The sequence below is a fragment of the Somniosus microcephalus genome, chromosome 16 (genome assembly GCF_052327205.1).
Source record: "Somniosus microcephalus isolate GS21.2 chromosome 16, FLI_Smic_1.0, whole genome shotgun sequence".
Taxonomy (NCBI): domain Eukaryota; kingdom Metazoa; phylum Chordata; class Chondrichthyes; order Squaliformes; family Somniosidae; genus Somniosus; species Somniosus microcephalus.
Window position 1 is genome coordinate 27,349,014 of NC_141002.1, and position 18,132 is coordinate 27,367,145.

Below are 18,132 nucleotides of genomic sequence, written 5' to 3' on the forward strand. Positions count from 1 at the left end.
AGCGGATTTTGTCCGTTTTTTGTATACTGTCCGAACAATTTTTGTCTGGACCAAAAAGTAAATATGCCTTTAACACTCCCCTGATCATAACCTATCTTTTGATATAACATATGTGTAGGTACGCTCTATAACTTTTAAGTGTATCGCGGACAGACAGACATACAGACAGACATACAGACATACTGCTTATATATATAAATAATAATAACTAGCTGAAGTGCCCAGCGGTGCCAAGGGTTTTTTTGAGTGCATGTTGTTGTTGGAAGAGAGAGAGAGAGCGCACTGGGGGGAAGAGAGAGGCGCGACTGGGGGGAAGAGAGAGAGCGACTGGGGGGAAGAGAGAGAGCGAACTGGGGGAAGAGAGAGAGCGACTGGGGGGAAGAGAGAGAGCGACTGGGGGGGAAGAGATGAGAGCGACTGGGGGGGGAAGAGAGAGAGCGGACTGGGGGGGAAGAGAGAGAGCGACTGGGGGGGAAGAGATGAGAGCGACTGGGGGGGGAAGAGAGAGAGCGACTGGGGGGAAAGAGAGAGAGCGACTGGGGGAAGAGAGAGAGCGACTGGGGGGAAGAGAGAGAGCGACTGGGGGGAAGAGAGAGAGCGACTGGGGGGAAGAGAGAGAGCGACTGGGGGGGAAGAGAGAGAGCGACTGGGGGGAAGAGAGAGAGCGACTGGGGGGAAGAGAGAGAGCGACTGGGGGGAAGAGAGAGAGCGACTGGGGGGAAGAGAGAGAGCGACTGGGGGGAAGAGAGAGAGCGACTGGGGGGAAGAGAGAGAGCGACTGGGGGGAAGAGAGAGAGCGACTGGGGGGAAGAGAGAGAGCGACTGGGGGGAAGAGAGAGAGCGACTGGGGGGGAAGAGAGAGAGCGACTGGGGGAAGAGAGAGAGCGACTGGGGGGAAGAGAGAGAGCGACTGGGGGGAGGAGAGAGAGCGACTGGGGGGGAAGAGAGAGAGCGACTGGGGGGAAGAGAGAGAGCGACTGGGGGGAAGAGAGAGAGCGACTGGGGGGAAGAGAGAGAGCGACTGGGGGGAAGAGAGAGAGCGACTGGGGAAGAGAGAGAGCGACTGGGGGGAAGAGAGAGAGCGACTGGGGGAAGAGAGAGAGCGACTGGGGGGAAGAGAGAGAGCGACTGGGGGGGAAGAGAGAGAGCGACTGGGGGGAAGAGAGAGAGCGACTGGGGGGAAGAGAGAGAGCGACTGGGGGGAAGAGAGAGAGCGACTGGGGGGGAAGAGAGAGAGCGACGGGGAGAAGAGAGAGAGCGACTGGGGGGAAGAGAGAGAGCGACTGGGGGAAGAGAGAGAGCGACTGGGGGAAGAGAGAGCGCGACTGGGGGAAGAGAGAGAGCGACTGGGGGGGGGAAGAGAGGGAGGGGAGGGGAAGAGAGGGGAGGGGAGGGGAAGGAGGGGAGGGGGGAGGGGGAGGGGGGAGGGGAGGGGAGTGGGGAGGGGAGGGGGGGAGGGCGGGGGGGAAGGGAGGGGGGGGAAGGGAGGGCAGGGGGGGGGGGAAGAGGAGGGCAGGGGGGAAGAGAGGGCGGGGGGGAAGAGAGGGCAGGGGGGGAAGAGAGGGCAGGGGGGGAAGAGAAGGCAGGGGGGGGAAGAGAGGGCAGGGGGGGAAGAGAGGGAGGGGGAAGGGCGGTGGTGGGAAGGGAGGGCGGGGGGGAGGGGAGGGGGGGGGAAGGGAGGGCGGGGACCCCCCCTGTGGGTCGCGCCCCCCTCCGAGGGTCACGCCCCCCCCCCGAGGTGAAGACCGCCGATTGCGCGCGCAGCAGGAGCTGAGACGCGGCGTCTCTCTCTGGCTCGGCCGGCGGGCACGGTTGCCAGGGTAACCGTGACGCTGACCAAGCCCCGCCCCGGTCCGAGCCAGAGAGAGAGAGATGCCGCGTCTCAGACTGCTCCTGCTGCGCGCGCGGCACCACCCCCCCCCCCCCCGAGGGTCGCAGCCCCCCCCCCCGAGGGTCGCGGCCCCCCCCCCCCCCGAGGTGAAGACCGCCGATTGCGGCTGTGCGAGACGGCCAGCCGGGGTTGCCAGGGTAACGCTTGACGCTCAGCAAGCCCCGCCCCCCCGGCCGAGCCAGAGACGCCGCGTCTCAGCTCCTGCTGCGCGCGCACCCTAGCGGCGCTGGGCTGAGGCTCGGCCTCCAGCTTCTGAGTGGGGCCGGGAGGTGCCCTAGCTCGGGCGTGGGTGCGGAGGAGACGCCGAGGCTTCTAGGCCTACCTGGAAAAACGGGGAAAAGGTAGGAAAATTAATGAGATTAGATAAGTTAATTACCTTTCTAAATCATTTTTTTTAAAAACAGTATGTGTTTTAAAAGCAACCTTTTTTTTAAGACGCAGAAAGCGGGAAAAGAAAGGAAAAGTTTGGAATCAAGATGGCGGCGACTCACCTCGGTTCAGAACGATAAGGCCCGGCCACACATGCACCGATTGGCCCGGCAGCACACGCCAGCAACCCGGCATACGATTGGTCGAGCTCGAGGTCACTCTGTTGCTAATGAGCGGATAATGAGATGCTAATGAGCGGAACGTTGAAGGTTTTTGGGATACCGCGGGCGCATATTTTAGCCCGGCCGAAACGTAAATACACTTAAAACCGTCCTCGGAAGCGGTAAGCTTTCTTTGGAGGTAACGCGCGCGTAGGTACGCCCTGTAACTTTCGAGCGCATAGCCCGACAGACGCACAGGCGATGACAGACAGAATGACAGAATGACAGACAGACAGAAGTACCGATTTATATATATAGAAGATAAGATAAGATAGATATAGATAGATGTTCTTATTTACATTTGGTCACAACCTTACTGTCGGGAAAACAGGTGGTTGCAGATGTGTACATGCATTAAAAATAACCACAGAGGTTGTCCAAAAGCAAATTATGCCCTCTGGTGGAGTACAAAATAGATGCTGCTGTGGAAAACTGAGAAGAGTGTTGGCACTGATGCTTCATATGTGGCCCCAGGTATGTTGACTATTCTAAACATCACAGTCAACCAAACTGACTATTTTCCAAGCACCAATATCAAGTAAATAACGATGAGAAAGAAATTATAATTTCGTCATTGCTGATTTCACATTCCCGTAAATGGGAATAGACACGACAGTGGTATTGTTGCTTAAATATTCAACAGGAATTACTGGCACAAAAATGATGCGAGAGGACAATTCTATGAATAAAATAAAATGGATAAGAAGGGAATTATGAGCACATGATGCATGAAATCAGAAGCGGCAATCCCATGAATGTGATCTACAGTCTACTCCACCGAGTATAAACCAAACATACACTCAAGGGAAGTCCCATCAAATTATGTTTGTGAGCCTTTCCTTATTATGTGGTATATCCGTAAATTCACCAGGGGACAAGCTCCTATTTGTGCAGTCTTTCCTTCAGAATCACTTAATACTCAGTGAAAAATATTCCAAACTATTCTTATGCACAATAATATTGCTTTGTTGGATTTTGAAATGATAAACAATTGAATCCCTGGTCAGTGCCTAGTTCAATGATCGCAACTATTCAGCAGTTGGGCCATACAATTGGACTCCGTGCCCCTGGGCTATTGAGGGAAAGGCACAGGTGCATTGATGGCAGGTGAAGATAATCAAGTTCAGCTGTGATGCCCCTATGATGGAATAGCTTGCCAAAATCTAGTGAAAACAGACCAGATTCAAATGATGCACTTCCTGCTATGTAAACAATTTTAAATCACACACTTCTGTTCTTGTGACTGTTAATCCTTAAATGGTATCTACTTGCAAGAACCCAGAAAATGTAAATCATAGTTTTCAACCAGCTCAAAACTGCCCTCTTACTATAAATAGAATCCACATGTTTCTGAAGCTATACAAACTGAAGCATACAATGGTAAAACACAGAGGTGCTCTTCTAAAGTACAAGCTCCTGAGAAGTATAGAATCATGGAACTTTACAACACAAGAGGAGGCCGTTTGGTCAATTGCTCTCGTGTCAGCTCTCTGAAACAGCCAGCCCATTTATAACATCATAGAAAGTGTGGAAAAACAGTTCTACACTTAACAATAGCAGCTAATGGATCTCCATTTTTGTGGATCTACATTCTCAGGATTGGGAACATTGGTTAACGGTAAGGTCATAGAATAACGGAAACAGAAATGAGAACTGAGCCAAGCTGAATTATATCAGGTGACTATGATACAGTACTGAAGCACCAACATGTGGTGTGATGGAGTGGAGTGGTGGCGGGGATTGGGGGCGGGGGTGGCAGGGGGGATGTAGTTCATAACAGCGATCCTCATACGGCTTCAAATATCAGTCATGAACCAGATAGTTCCCCAAAAAGCAGGCAAAGCTACTGATAGTTTGGGAACAGTCCCGAACCTCTGAGTTACAGTGGGTAGTTGCAAAACCAGAAAAAAATAGGGATGTTTTGTGGGGGGGGGGGAAAGAGGGGGGCGGGAGTTACTTTAAAAAAGTGAGTGCATTCTCAAAAAGGAATTAGATGGATGAGTTCTAACTACAGCAAAGTGAAAAACATTCCCTTTCAAAACAAATTTTCAGTACATTATACAGCTACATATCGTATATATGAATAAATAAATACTTATGATATATACTACTGGCAGCCTTTAAGTACATTGTGGTATCTGAAATTGCCCTTGAAAACGTTGCTCAATATTTTACAAGCAGTGGCCAACTGAAGGGGTACTGAACATTACATCGAATGTACCTGTTCATGACTGACGGGAGGCAGCTGAGCTTTATTCCAAGATTCGCCCTGATCAGCAGATACATAAACCGATCTGGGCAAGGTCTGAAAACAAAAAATAATTATTTCATACTCTCTTCAAATAGTTTTTTATACACTTGTTTTCTATTTTATTTATATACACATATAAACTTGTTAAACACATAATCTATCCAAATTACAAAGCAAAATTAGACAATCATTTAAGGCAGTCTGTGTTTGTTCTATATAACACACAGAGTCCAAGTTACTTCCTGCATGTACAATAAATTGATTTCAAGCTTTGATCAGTGTGGTTCTGACTGATTCAATTTTTGAAACAATCGCAAGTACTTTAGTAACTGAGAGACTGTGCAAGTGAACGTATTACAGATCCACACCCATTCAGGCTGGTTCAGAGTTGTAATTTATGTAGAGGTCAGCAAAATTACAAAGTGCTAAGTTTTATACTAAAGAGAAGTCACAATCTACTGCAAAAGCGCAAAACAACAACAAGTACTTGCATAGCTTCTTTAATGTAGGAAAAGATCCCAAGGTGCTTCACAGAGGCATAAGGAAAACAGGCGCCAAGTCCAAGGAAGGAAGATTAGGAGAGTTAACCAAAAGCTTAGTCAAAGAGAAGCATTAAGTTATACAAAAGCAAAATACTGCGGATGCTGGAAATTTGAAATAAAAACAGAAAGTGCTGGAAATATTCAGCAGGTCAGGCAGCATCTGTGGAGAGAGAAACAGAGTTAACGTTTCAGGTCGATGACCCTTCGTCAGAACTGGAAAAAGTTGGAGATGGTTTTTAAGCAAGTGTAGGGGCAGGGAGAGGGGGGAGTGTAGGGGCAGGGAGAGGGGGGAGGGGAGGTAAGAACAAAAGGGAAGGTCTGTGATAGGATGGAAGGCAGGAGTGATTAAGAGACAAAAGGGATGACGTGCAAGGCAAAAGGAGATGGTAATGGGACAAGTTAAAAAACAAAAGATGGCTCTAGATGAAGTGTAAATGGCACTGGCAGAATGCAGCATTAAGTTTTACCTGTGCACTTGTATTGGAGCACTCCACTTGGCATACACACCTGTATTGGGACATTACACAGGACAGGCAGGATGTTTTAGGCAGATTCCAATAAGACTGCCAACATTCAGATTGGGTTTAAACACGATAAGGTGTCCAAGAGCAGCCTGGAGTGACTTGCCTGCTGATTTGCCTTCTGGGAAAAGTGTGCACCTTCTGCTCTGCACCTTCCCTATGAATACCCAGTGTAGGTTAGGAGCCTGCCACATGGTGTAACAAAGAAACAAGGCCACATCCTACCAACCTGGAGCAGTGCCAACGTGCCACACCAGCATGGTACCCACAACATTCTGGCCCTTGATGCTTGTCTTTCACCATCAGTACTGAATCTTCAGAGCAGAGCAGTAGAGACCCATACAGGAAGAAAAGTGCATTCCTACTCCGTGCTGAACCACACCCACTCTGTGCACATACGGACTTCATTGCATTTACTGCGCTTGATTCTAAATGGTGCGTAGCTTTACCACAAAGTAAATCTATGCCAAGAATCGTTTGATATAATTGCACAGGTCACTCTTCAAGGTATGCAATGGACAAATATATTAGGGTAGACTTTACCAACTTGCATTCTCAGCGTGAAGCTTTATGCACTGGGTCAGGAATCAGAGACAGAGGTCAGCGAGTCCCATTAGATTTTCCATCCATTAATCCTGTGTGGCCAGCTGACCTCTTGTGCCCAAAATGACCGATTATTGCTCCCAGCACGCAAAGCTCAGGCCAGATGCGCAACTTTGTAAAATCCACCCGATTAAGTGCAGATTGTTCACACTGTGCAAGATTTAGTGAAATTCCACCAAACATTTTGACCAGGACCACAAGTAAAAAGTCAGACCATACCACAGCTCACTTTCCGTGTAAGAATCTCGGAGTTATTTGCAGTCATCACAAAATAAATTATCTTCTTGTTGGCAGTGTATTCTAAAAACTTCCAGCTTTCTTTTACTACTTTTGCGATCTGCATTAGCCATTAGGGTCCAGCACAGATAATGTTCAGGCAAAAGGGATGGGAGGGCATTGACACCTAAATACTTGGATTTTAATTTGTTACGGTGGCAAGAAAATAAACCCTTAATGCATCTGTCACAAGGATAAACTTGAATGGTGAAAGCCCTTAAGCCCATTTCATCTCATCCTTCCAGAATACCATCCCTGCTGTGTTCCCATTACAGCATCTTGCTGCTTCTTAAGTGAATCTGGAGTCCTGGCCTTAACCACCTCCGCCTTTACTAGAAGCCCATTTCAGCACCAGTGTCATGAAATAGTTCCTGATGCCCGCCTTGAACCTTCCCTCACTACCCTGAACATGTCCCAATTGTTTGTGTCATATCTGAAAGTATAGTTCCAGTTTTTTTTTCTATTCTGTTAAGCATCTCATATACCCCTATAAGGTGATCCCTCTGAGCTGTCCCTTTTCAAGGCTGAAGAGCAGTAGTTTATACAATTGTTCCGAACAGCTCATCCCTGTAAGATTAGCAATCAGCCTGGATACACTCCTCTGCACACTTCTAAGGGGCTTGGATGATCCCTTTACAACTTGACTACCAGGACGGTGTACAATACTCCAGTGGCAGGCTGACAAGAGCACTGATAGTGCTTCAGCGTAATCCTGCAGAATCTCAACTCACTGACTTGACAATATATCTGAGCTGCTTATCCTTACAAATAGTTATAAGAACATAAGAAATAGGAGCAGGAATAGGCCACTTGGCCCCTCGAGCCTGCTCCACCATTCAATAAGACCATGGCTGATCTTGGGCTCAAAGCCACTTCCCCGCCCGCTCCCCATAACCCTTCACTTCCTTATCTTGCAAAGATCTGTCTATCTCCACCTTAAATGTATTTAATGACCCAGCCTCCACAGCTCTCTGGGGCAGAGAATTCCACAGATTTACGACCCTCAGAGAAGAAATTCCTCCTCATCTCAGTTCTAAAAGGGCGACCCTTTATTCTGAAACTATGCCCCCTAGTTCTAGATTTCCCCACAAGGGAAACATCCTCTCTGCATCTACCTTGTCGAGCCCCCTCAGTATCTTATATGTTTCAATAAGATCACCTCTCATTCTTCTAAATTCTAATGAGTATAGGCCCAGCCTGCTCAACCTTTCTTCATAAGTCAACCCCCTCATCTCTGGAATTAACCTAGTGAATCATCTCTGAACTGCCTCCAATGCAAGTATATCCTTCCTTAAATAAAGAGACAAAAACTGTCTGCAGTACTCAATGTGTGGTCTCACCAATACCCTGTACAGTTGTAGCAGGACTTCCCTGCTTTTATACTCCAACCCCTTTGAAATAAAGGCCAGCATTCCATTTGCCTTTTTGATTACTTGCTGTACCTGCAGGCTAACTTTTTGTGTTTCATGCACAAGGACCCCCGGGTCCCTCTGAACTGTAGCATTTTGTAATCTCTCTCCGTTTAAATAATAATTTGCTTATTTATTTTTCCTGCCAAAGTGTATATCCTACCTGGTTATTGATAACAGAGGCAAAGAGGAAACGGCCAGCAAAACCAAATGAGTAAATCTTGGAGAGAAGCGTATTAAACGTTTTTCCAAGATTTGTTGTCCTCTTCAGCTGCAGTACCCCTCTTGCATTTGTATCATCTGCAAAACAATTTTATTAAAGCGTTTAGCCATGGAACAACCAAATGGTGTTTGTCTCTCATAAAACTCATCAGGTATACTTAGTTTTGCTGTATATATACACTTTTTAGTTAAAATAGGTGGTAGTTCGATCACTTAAGATGACTCTATGGCCTTGGTCCCCACCTAAAGATTTGGATGCATACTGAACATAGAATACTAGTCACTTCAAAACTTCATTGTCATGTCAGTGTAAGGGAATAATCGTAGCTTTTTATTCTCACATGGCGACTTCAGACTAATCATATCACTGGCATCCCAGTCATGTTTTAGAGGCATCCCAGTCATGTTTTAGAGGCAACATATCTGTTTGTTTAGGCCTGAATGTCCTGATAGACGATAATGATTATTAAAGTATCATACACATACCAACTATAAGATACGTAGGACAACACATATGAAGGTTCCAAAACTGCCTCGAGAAATAGCAACCAAAATGTATATCAATATTTCTCTTCAACATAATTGTAACTATCCAAATCTTTTTTTTGTGTGTGATCTTCACTGAAGGTACTTTAATAGCATTACCATAATTGATTGTTATGGGTCACAAACCATCTCACTCGAAAGGGGAAATTGTTCAAATCAGCTCAAAATAAGGCAGCACATAGTTTTCATGCTTCATAACTAAAATGACTAATGGTCAAAGTAACCACCGATTACTTTTATAATATATCCGCCCACTAATTTGGCCCATATTCTTCACATAAACCCCCTGATGAACTCTGTTGCCCCCAAGGTCATGTGAGATTGAGGCCCTGGACTTCCCTCATTAAATATCTTTGGAAAGTAGAAAACCATAAGTAAACAATCTTACATTTGCAGTTATAAAGTGGAATCTTCAACATGTCAGACCCACTATATGAGGCTATCTTTGGGAGCTCTATACAAGTATGTTACTAACATGGGGACTGGCTACAGAGGCAACGCTCGATGATTCATAAGCAATCCAAAGTAAAGGGAAGTGTGTGACAGGATAAATGGAAAATAGTCCATCAGGGGAATGGTGGCGCAGTGGTAATGTCACTGGGCTAGTAATCCAGAGGCCTGGACTAATGATCCAGAGACGCGAGTTCAAATTCCACCACGGCAGCTGGGGAATTTAAATTCAGTTAATTAAATAAATCTGGAATAAAAAACTAGTAACTACTGGATTGTCGTAAAAACCCATCTGGTTCACTGATGTCCTTCAGGGAAGGAAATCTGCTGTCCTGACCTGGTCTGGCCTATATATGACTCCAGACCTAGAGCAATGTGGTTGACTCTTAACTGCCCTCTGAAATGGACTAGCAAGCCACTCAGTTGTAAATAACTGCTACAAAACATAATAAGAATGAAACCGGACGGACCACCCGGCAGCGACCTCGGCACTGGCTACGAACACGGCAACAGGTACACCCAGCCCAGTCGACCCTGCAAAGTCCTCCTCAACAATATCTGGGGACTTGTGCCAAAATTAGGAGAGCTGTCCCACAGGCTAGTCAAGCAACAGCCTGACATAGTCATACTCACAGAATCATACCTTTCAGCCAATGTCCCAAACTCCTCCCTGGGTATGTCCAGGGGTGGCGGCACAATGGTATACAGTCGGGAAGGAGTGGCCCTGGGAGTCCTCAACATTGACTCCAGGCCCCATGAAGTCTCATGGCTTCAGGTCAAGCATGGGCAAGGAAAACTCCTGCTGATCACTGTAGTGTATGTGCCTTTAAGTCAGAACTACTTTTACAGCTCCTGTATACTGTAGTACCAGCAGTGACCACGCCGGTATATAAGCTTTGCGCATGCCTCTGTACCCCCAGTCTAGAGACTACCCTCCTCCAGTAACGACCTGTTATTTGTTAATGTACAGCATCCGTGTGATTATTTAATAAGAGCATATCCACTGAACCACGGATCCAACAGTGGCGACGAGTGTCGATTCGAATCTACATGCAACAAAAAAAAAAGTCGAGGCCAGGAACACGGGCGTCGACCATGAGCAACCGCCCAGCAGTCAGGCAGAGATCCAACTTCGCAGGGGAGGCTGTGGAGAGCCGGGCTTGGTTCCCCAGCCACAACGAGCAGTAAGAGACCGACGACAGGTCCAGCGCAGACCCTTCCCGAGCAGCGGCGGCTGGAGCCGACCGACGGCAGAGAGAGAGCCGAGCAGCGTCAACGGAGTAAGACAGAGGGTGAAGAGCGCAGGGCGCAGCCGGGGGTTGAACACCGAGCGGCGTCGAGGAAAATAAAACAAACTGGAGAGAGGGTAAGAAACAGACGGGTTCTAGACTGAGTGGCGTCGAAAAATATAAAAAGAACGCGCAGAGCACAGCCAGTGCTCACGGGCTGAACAGGGTCCACGGGGCGAAGAAAGGGGAGACGCCATTGAGCCGCGGAGAAGGAAGAGCGCGGGAGGCGCCATTGAGCCGCGGAGAAGAAGGGAGAGCACGGGAGATGCCATTGAGCCGCGGAGAAGAAGGAAGAGCGCGGGAGACGCCATTTTTAGAAGCCGCAGCGGAGAAGAAGGGCGAGCGCGGGAAGGAAGGAAAGCGCGGGAGATGCCATTTTGTGCCAGCGGAGAAGAAGGGGAAGCGCGGGAGGCGCCATTTGTGATAGTTAACGCACACCCAAGGATGCCGAAGAGTGGCAGTATCTCTACGTTCGACAATGAAGTCGAAGATTGGGCGACATATGTGCAACGTATTGAGGTGTACTGCAGGACGAATTAAGTGCCAGATGCTAATAAAGCACTGGTTCTGTTAAATTCCATGGGTGCAAAAACTTATGGGTTACTGCGAAATCTAATAACCCCAGAGAAGCCAGTAAACAAGAATTTTGAAAGCATAGTAGAAATCCTACAGGACCACTTAAACCCCACACCGCTGCTGATAGCAGAACGATTTAAGTTCCATAAAAGGAACCAACACAAAGACGAAAGCAATGCTGAGTACCTAACGGAACTGCGCAAGCTATCGAAACACTGCCAGTTTGGAGCGGGACTAGCAGACATATTAAGGGACAAGTTTGTGTGTGGGCTACAAAGTGAAGGAACCCAGAAACGGCTTCTATCAGAAAAGGACCTTACTGCCATACTGAAAGCTTTGTCCAGCGTATCACACGAAGCAGCCGCAAGGGGCGCTGCAGAGATACAACGGAGACCGCAAGAATATGGCACCAATGAAATGTCCTATGGAACAGGGAAGTGCTATCGCTGCGGCAGAACAACACATGACCAGAAAGATTGTTGGTTCAAGGACCAAGTGTGCAGACAGTGTGGGAAAGCAGGACACATAGCAAGAGTCTGCAGGTCTGGGAAGAAAACCAACAGTAAGAAATCGCCACAGGAGAAGTACAAAAAGGTATACCAGGTGATGGACAGTGGTGCAGACGAACAGAAAAGTGACACAGACTCCGGAAGCAAGGAGCTGGGTTGTCTGAAACTACATAATGTAACCGAAATGGAGGATCACCAGACTATCTGGGTTACACTCAAGATAGACTGAGTCCAAGTGGAAATGGAATTGGACACAGGGTCAGCTCTAACAGTCATAAATCAAAGGGACTACAAGCGGCTATTTTCACACATACCCTTGAAAGCTACAGAGATTGTCTTGAAGACGTATACGGGGCAAAAAGTCTACCCCAAAGGAAAAATAAGGGTGAAAGTGACATATAAAGGCCAGGAAATACCTAAAATGGATATATATGTATTGCCAAATGGAGGACCACCACTGCTAGGACGTGAATGGATCCGGAAGATACAATTAGATTGGCATTCCATACAGGCACTGAAGGTTGAGGCCAAAAAGGATGACGACGTCACACCTGGACGACTGTCAAAAATGCTAACTGACGCAAAAGAAGTGTTCCAGGAGGGACTAGGAACACTAAAAGGAATAACAGCAACGATTAAAATAGAGGAAAATGCAAGCCCAAAGTTTCTGAAGGCCAGACCAGTGCCTTATGCGATCAGACCAGCTGTTGAAGCAGAGCTGGAAGGGTTGGAACGTTCAGGAGTACTGTCCAAAGTGGACTGGAGCGAGTGGGCTACACCCATCGTTCCTGTAATGAAGAGGCCGTTGAGTAATATGCCTGGGGAACCAAAGAAGGTCCGCATCTGTGGGGATTTTAAGGTGACAGTGAACCCAGTCCTTCACACGGTGCAATATCCGCTTCCACGAATTGAGGATATTTTCGCCTCGCTATCTGGAGGTAAACGCTTCACCAAAATTGATCTAGCCCAGGCGTACTTGCAAATGGAGGTAGAAGAAGCTTCGAAACATTACCTTACGATCAACACTCATAAAGGTCTCTATCAATACAACCGGCTGGTGTTTGGAGTAGCCTCGGCTCCGGCTATCTGGCAAAGGGCGATGGATCAGGTCCTGCAAGGGATTCCAGGGACCCAGTGTTATTTGGACGACATCTTGGTCATGGGCAAAAATGACGGTGATCACCTCGCCAACTTGGAGAAGGTGCTCACCAGATTAAAGGAGTATGGGCTACGAGCTAATCGCCACAAGTGTGAGTTTTTCCAGAAACAGATCTCGTATTGTGGCCACGTCATCGAAGAAGAGGGATTACATAAGTCCCCTGACAAGATTGAGGCAGTAGTCAAGGCTCCAGCACCGGAAAATGTGTCACAACTGAGGTCGTTCCTCGGGCTGGTAAACTACTACCACGAGTTCTTACCAAATTTGTCTACGGTATTACACCCGCTGAACACCCTACGGCAAACAGGGGTACCATGGAAGTGGGATGACGAACGTAGACGAGCTTTCCAGAAGTGTAAAGAATTGATCACATCAAAAGAGGTGTTGGCCCATTTCAACCCAGCACTACCAATTCGTTTGGCATGTGATGCATCACCCTACGGTATTGGAGCAGTGCTGTCGCACAAATTCCCAGACAGGTTGGAGAGGCCAGTAGCCTTTGCGTCTCGGTCACTAACCTCAGCCAAGCGCAACTACGCCCAGATTGACAGGGAGGCCCTCAGCCTAGTATGGGGAGTAAAAAAATTCAACCACTATCTGCATGGGCAGAAGTTCACTTTGCTGACTGACCACCAACCACTTGTCTCCATCTTTAATCCTAAGAAGGGTGTTCCAGTGATGACTGCACAGTGGTTACAAAGATGGTCCCTGTTTCTAGGGGTGAATCAATATGAAATAGAATATAAAGGCATGAAACAGCATGGGAACGCTGATGGGCTATCGCGCCTGCCACTGCCTACTGTGGGGGAAGCACCAGCAGTGGACTCTATCGAGATATTTTATTCGTCAATAATTGAACGACTGCCAGTAACAAACGCGGATATAGAGGAGACCCGCAATGATCCGACGCTGTCACGGGTATATGAATTGACAGTGAGGGGATGGCCAACACATGGCGACTCACTGTTGCCAGCATTCTCATCCAGAAGAGAACAGCTGTCAGTATGCCAGGGGACAGTGATGTGTGGATCCAGAGTGGTGATTCCACCCAAGTTAAGGGAGAGAGTGCTAAATGAGCTACATGAAGGTCATCTGGGGGTAGTGAAAATGAAAAGCCTTGCTAGGGCTTATGTATGGTGGCCGGGCATCGATCAACAAATCGAAGACCTAACTAAGAGCTGTTTAGGATGCCAGAAGGTCCAAAATGCACCACCACATGCCCCTCTACACCCATGGGAGTGGCCCTCCTCTCCATGGCAACGGGTGCATATTGATTTCGCTGGTCCATTCATGGACTCAATGTTCTTAATAGCAGTGGATGCTCATTCAAAGTGGCCTGAGGTGATAAAAATGTCTTCAGCCACTACAGAGAAAACGATTGCAGTCCTACGGACCATATTTGCCAGAAACGGTTTGCCAGAGCAGATTTGCTCTGATAATGGACCACAGTTTGTGTCCGACGAGTTCCAAAAATTCATGAAAAGGAATGGGGTAAGGCATTACACATCCGCCCCGTATCATCCAGCCACAAATGGATTGGCTGAGAGGTTCGTACAAACCTTTAAGAAGGCGATAAAGGCCATGTGCGACGATGAAATTCCACTACAGCATAAGATGGACAATTTCTTATTAGCCTACCGAAACGCAACACATGCAGTTACCAACCGACCCCGGCCATGATGTTCTTTAACCGAAGGTTGAGATCTCGTCTGGACTTGCTCAGACCAAATGTGCGAAGAAATGTTGAGGACAAACAATTCCAGCACATCAATGAGAAGCCGACAAGGAGCTTCAATGTAGGGCAACCAGTCTTGGCCTGTGACTATCGAACAGAGAAGTGGCAACCCGGAACGATATGTACAAGGCAGGGGCCATTAATGTACACAGTGGATGTCGGGGAGAACATTGTGAGACGCCACGTCGATCAGATCTTAGCGTCACAGGAACGCGTCAACCCCATGTCTCGAGTACCTGGGGATGAACCCGACATTCCGGTAGCATCTACTTCAGACCCAGTAGCAGTGGAACCTGATGAACATCCCGAGGAAAAGGGGTCAGAATCGCCTATGCACCAAGAACAAGAACCTCTGGAAAGGCGCTATCCCGAAAGGGTCAGGAAGCCGCCCCAAAGACTGAATCTATAAATGGACTTTTGTTGTTTAATGTACATGTTGAAATGTTAATTGTTATTTGAATATTAGGGGTATTACTAATCTAAAAGGGGAGGAATTGTAGTGTATGTGCCTTTAAGTCAGAACTACTTTTACAGCTCCTGTATACTGTCGTACCGGCAGTGACCACACCAGTATATAAGCTTTGCGCATGCCTCTGTACCCCCAGTCTAGAGACTACCCTCCTCCAGTAAAGACCTGTTATTTGTTAATGTACAGCATCCGTGTGATTATTTAATAAGAGCATATCCACTGAACCACGGGTCCAACAATCACCACCTACCACCCTCCCTCAGCTGCTGAATCAGTACTCCTCCATGTTGAACACCACTTGGAAGAAGCACAGAGAGTAGCAAGGGCACAGAATGTACTCTGGGTGGGGGACTTCAATGTCCATCACCAAGAGTGGTTCGGTAGCACCACTACTGGCCGAGTCCTGAAGGACATAACTGCCAGTCTGGGCCTGCGACAGGTGGTGAGGGAAAAACCTACTTGGCCTACCAATCTACCTGTCACAGATGCATCTGTCCATGACAGTATTGGTAGCAGTGATTACCGCCCAATCATTGTGGAGATGAAGTCCCGTCTTCACACTGAGGACACCCTCCATCGTGTTGTGTGGCACTACCACCGTGCTAAATGGGATAAATTCAGAACAGATCTAGCAGCTCAAAACTGGGCATCCATGAGGTGCAGTGGGCAATCAGCAGCAGCAGAATTGTATTCCACCACAATCTTTCACCTCATGGCCCAGCATATCCCTCACTCTACCATTACCATCAAGTGAGGGGACCAACCCTGATTCAATAAGGAGTGTAAAAGAGCATGCTAGGATCAGCACCAGGCCTACCTAAAAATGCAGTGCCAACTTTGGGAAGTTGCAACACAGAACTACATGCATGCTAAGAAGCAGCATGCTATAGACAGGGCTAAGCAATCCCACAATCAACAGATCAGATCATAGCTCTGCAGTCCTGCCACATCCAGTCGGGAATGGTGGTGGACCATTAAACAACTAACGGAAGGAGGAGGCTTCATGAATATCGCCATCCTCAATGATGGTGGAGCTCAGCACGTGAGTGCAAAAGACAAGGCTGAAGCGTTTGCAACCATCTTCAGCCAGAAGTGCCAAGTGGATGATCCATTTCGGCCTACTCCTGAGGTCCTCACCATCACAGAAGCCAGTCTTCAGTCAATTCGATTCACTCCACGTGATATCAAGAAACGGCTGAGCGCACTGGATACAGCAAAGGCTATGGGCCCAGACAACATCCCAGCTATCGTGCTGAAGCCTTGTGCTCCAGAACTAGCCGCACCTCTAGCCAAGCTGTTCCAGTACAGCTACAACACTGGCGTCTATCAGACAATGTGGAAAACTGCCCAGGTATGTCCTGTCCACAAAAAGCAGGACAAATCCAACCCAGCCAATTACCGCCCCATCAGCCTACTCTCAATCATCAGCAAAGTGATGGAAGGTGTCATCGAAAGTGCTATCAAGCACCACTTACTCACCAAAAACCTGCTCACCGATGCCCAGTTTGGGTTCTGCCAAGACCACTTGGTTTCTGACCTCATTACAACCTTGGTCCAAACATGGACAAAGGAGCTGAATTCCAGAGGTGAGGGGAGAGTGACTGCCCTTGACATCAAGGCAGCATTTGACAGAGTGTGGCATCAAGGAGCCCTAGTAAAACTGAAGTAAATGGGAATCGGGGGGGAAACTCCCCACGGGCTGGAGTCATACCTAGCACAAAAGGAAGGTGGTTGTGGTGGTTGAAGGTCAATCATCACAGCCCCAGGACATCGCTGCAGGAGTTCCTCAGGGTAGTGTCCTAGTCCCAACCATCTTCAGCTGCTTCATCAATGACCTTCCCTCCAACATCAGGTCAGAAATGGGGATGTTCGCTGATGACTGCACAGTGTTCAGCGCCATTCACAACTCCTCAGATAATGAAGCAGTCCATGCCCGCATGCAACAAGACCTGGATGACGTTCAGGTTTGGGCTGATAAGTGGCAGGTAACATTCGCGCCACAGAAGTGCCAGGCAATGACTATCTCCAACAAGCGAGAATCTAACCACTTCCCCATGACATTCAACGGCATTACCATCGCCGAATCCCCCACCATCAACATCTTGGGGGTCACCACGGACAAAAAACTGAACTGGACCAGCCACATAAATACTGTGGCAACAAGAGCAGGTCAGAGACTAGGTATTCTGTGGAGAGTGTCTCACCTCCTGACTCCCCAAAGCCTTTCCACCATCTACAAGGCACAAGTAAGGAGTGTGATGGAATACTCTCCACTTGCTTGGATGAGTGCAGCTCCAACAACACTCAAGAAGCTCGACACCATCCAGGACAAAGCAGCCCGCTTGATTGGCACCCCATCCACCACCTTAAACATTCACTCCCTCCACCACCGGTGTACCGTGGCTGCAGTGTGTACCATCTACAAGATGCACTGCAGCAACTCGCCAAGGCTTCTTCGGCAGCACCTCCCAAACCCTCGACCACTTCCACCTAGACGGACAAGGGCAGCAGGCGCATGGGAACACCACCACCTCCAAGTTCCCCTCCAAGTCACACACCATCCTGACTGAGAAGTATATCGCCGATTCTTCATCGTCACTGGGTCAAAATTCTGGAACTCCCTACCTAACAGCACTGTGGGAGTACCTTCACCACACGGACTGCAACAGTTCAAGAAGGCGGCTTACCACCACCTTCTCAAGGGCAATTAGGGATGGGCAATAAATGCTGGCCTTGACAGCGACGCCCACATCCCATAAACGAGTATAAAAAAGTCACGGTACAACACTAAATTTGGAGTGTCCAGAATTAATATATCCTTTACAACTTCAACTTTTCTCGTCAATTGTGCCTTGACAAACGCATCAGATTTTGTGCATCAATTAAGCCATTTTCAATTTTTGACACTTATGCAGCTCTGTGATCATTACTTCTCACCTCTCAAGATAACATAATTACCACAACAATCTATTTTCTAACTGACACCATGGTATTTCCCAATGGGCTAGAGAAAAGAAAACACTGCCACATGTAAAATGTATTAATTCTATATATGAGTAAATAAAGTCACACTCAGACCAAGCTTTAATACTGC

At 47.8% G+C, this 18,132-nt stretch overlaps 1 protein-coding gene across 1 annotated transcript in view; it reads right to left on the minus strand.

Moving 5' to 3' along the window:
* Nucleotides 1-4,672: 4,672 nt before the first annotated feature.
* The window catches only part of LOC147106033 (sortilin-like), a 101,365-nt gene continuing 87,905 nt past the window's right edge, over nucleotides 4,673-18,132 (minus strand). The window contains exons 8-9 of the mRNA XM_086009742.1: nucleotides 8,247-8,383; nucleotides 4,673-4,786 (exon numbers count right to left, since the gene is read on the minus strand). Coding sequence (XP_085865868.1) covers nucleotides 4,688-4,786; nucleotides 8,247-8,383 — 236 coding nt within the window. The 3' untranslated portion in view covers nucleotides 4,673-4,687. The remainder of the gene's footprint in view (nucleotides 4,787-8,246; nucleotides 8,384-18,132) is intronic.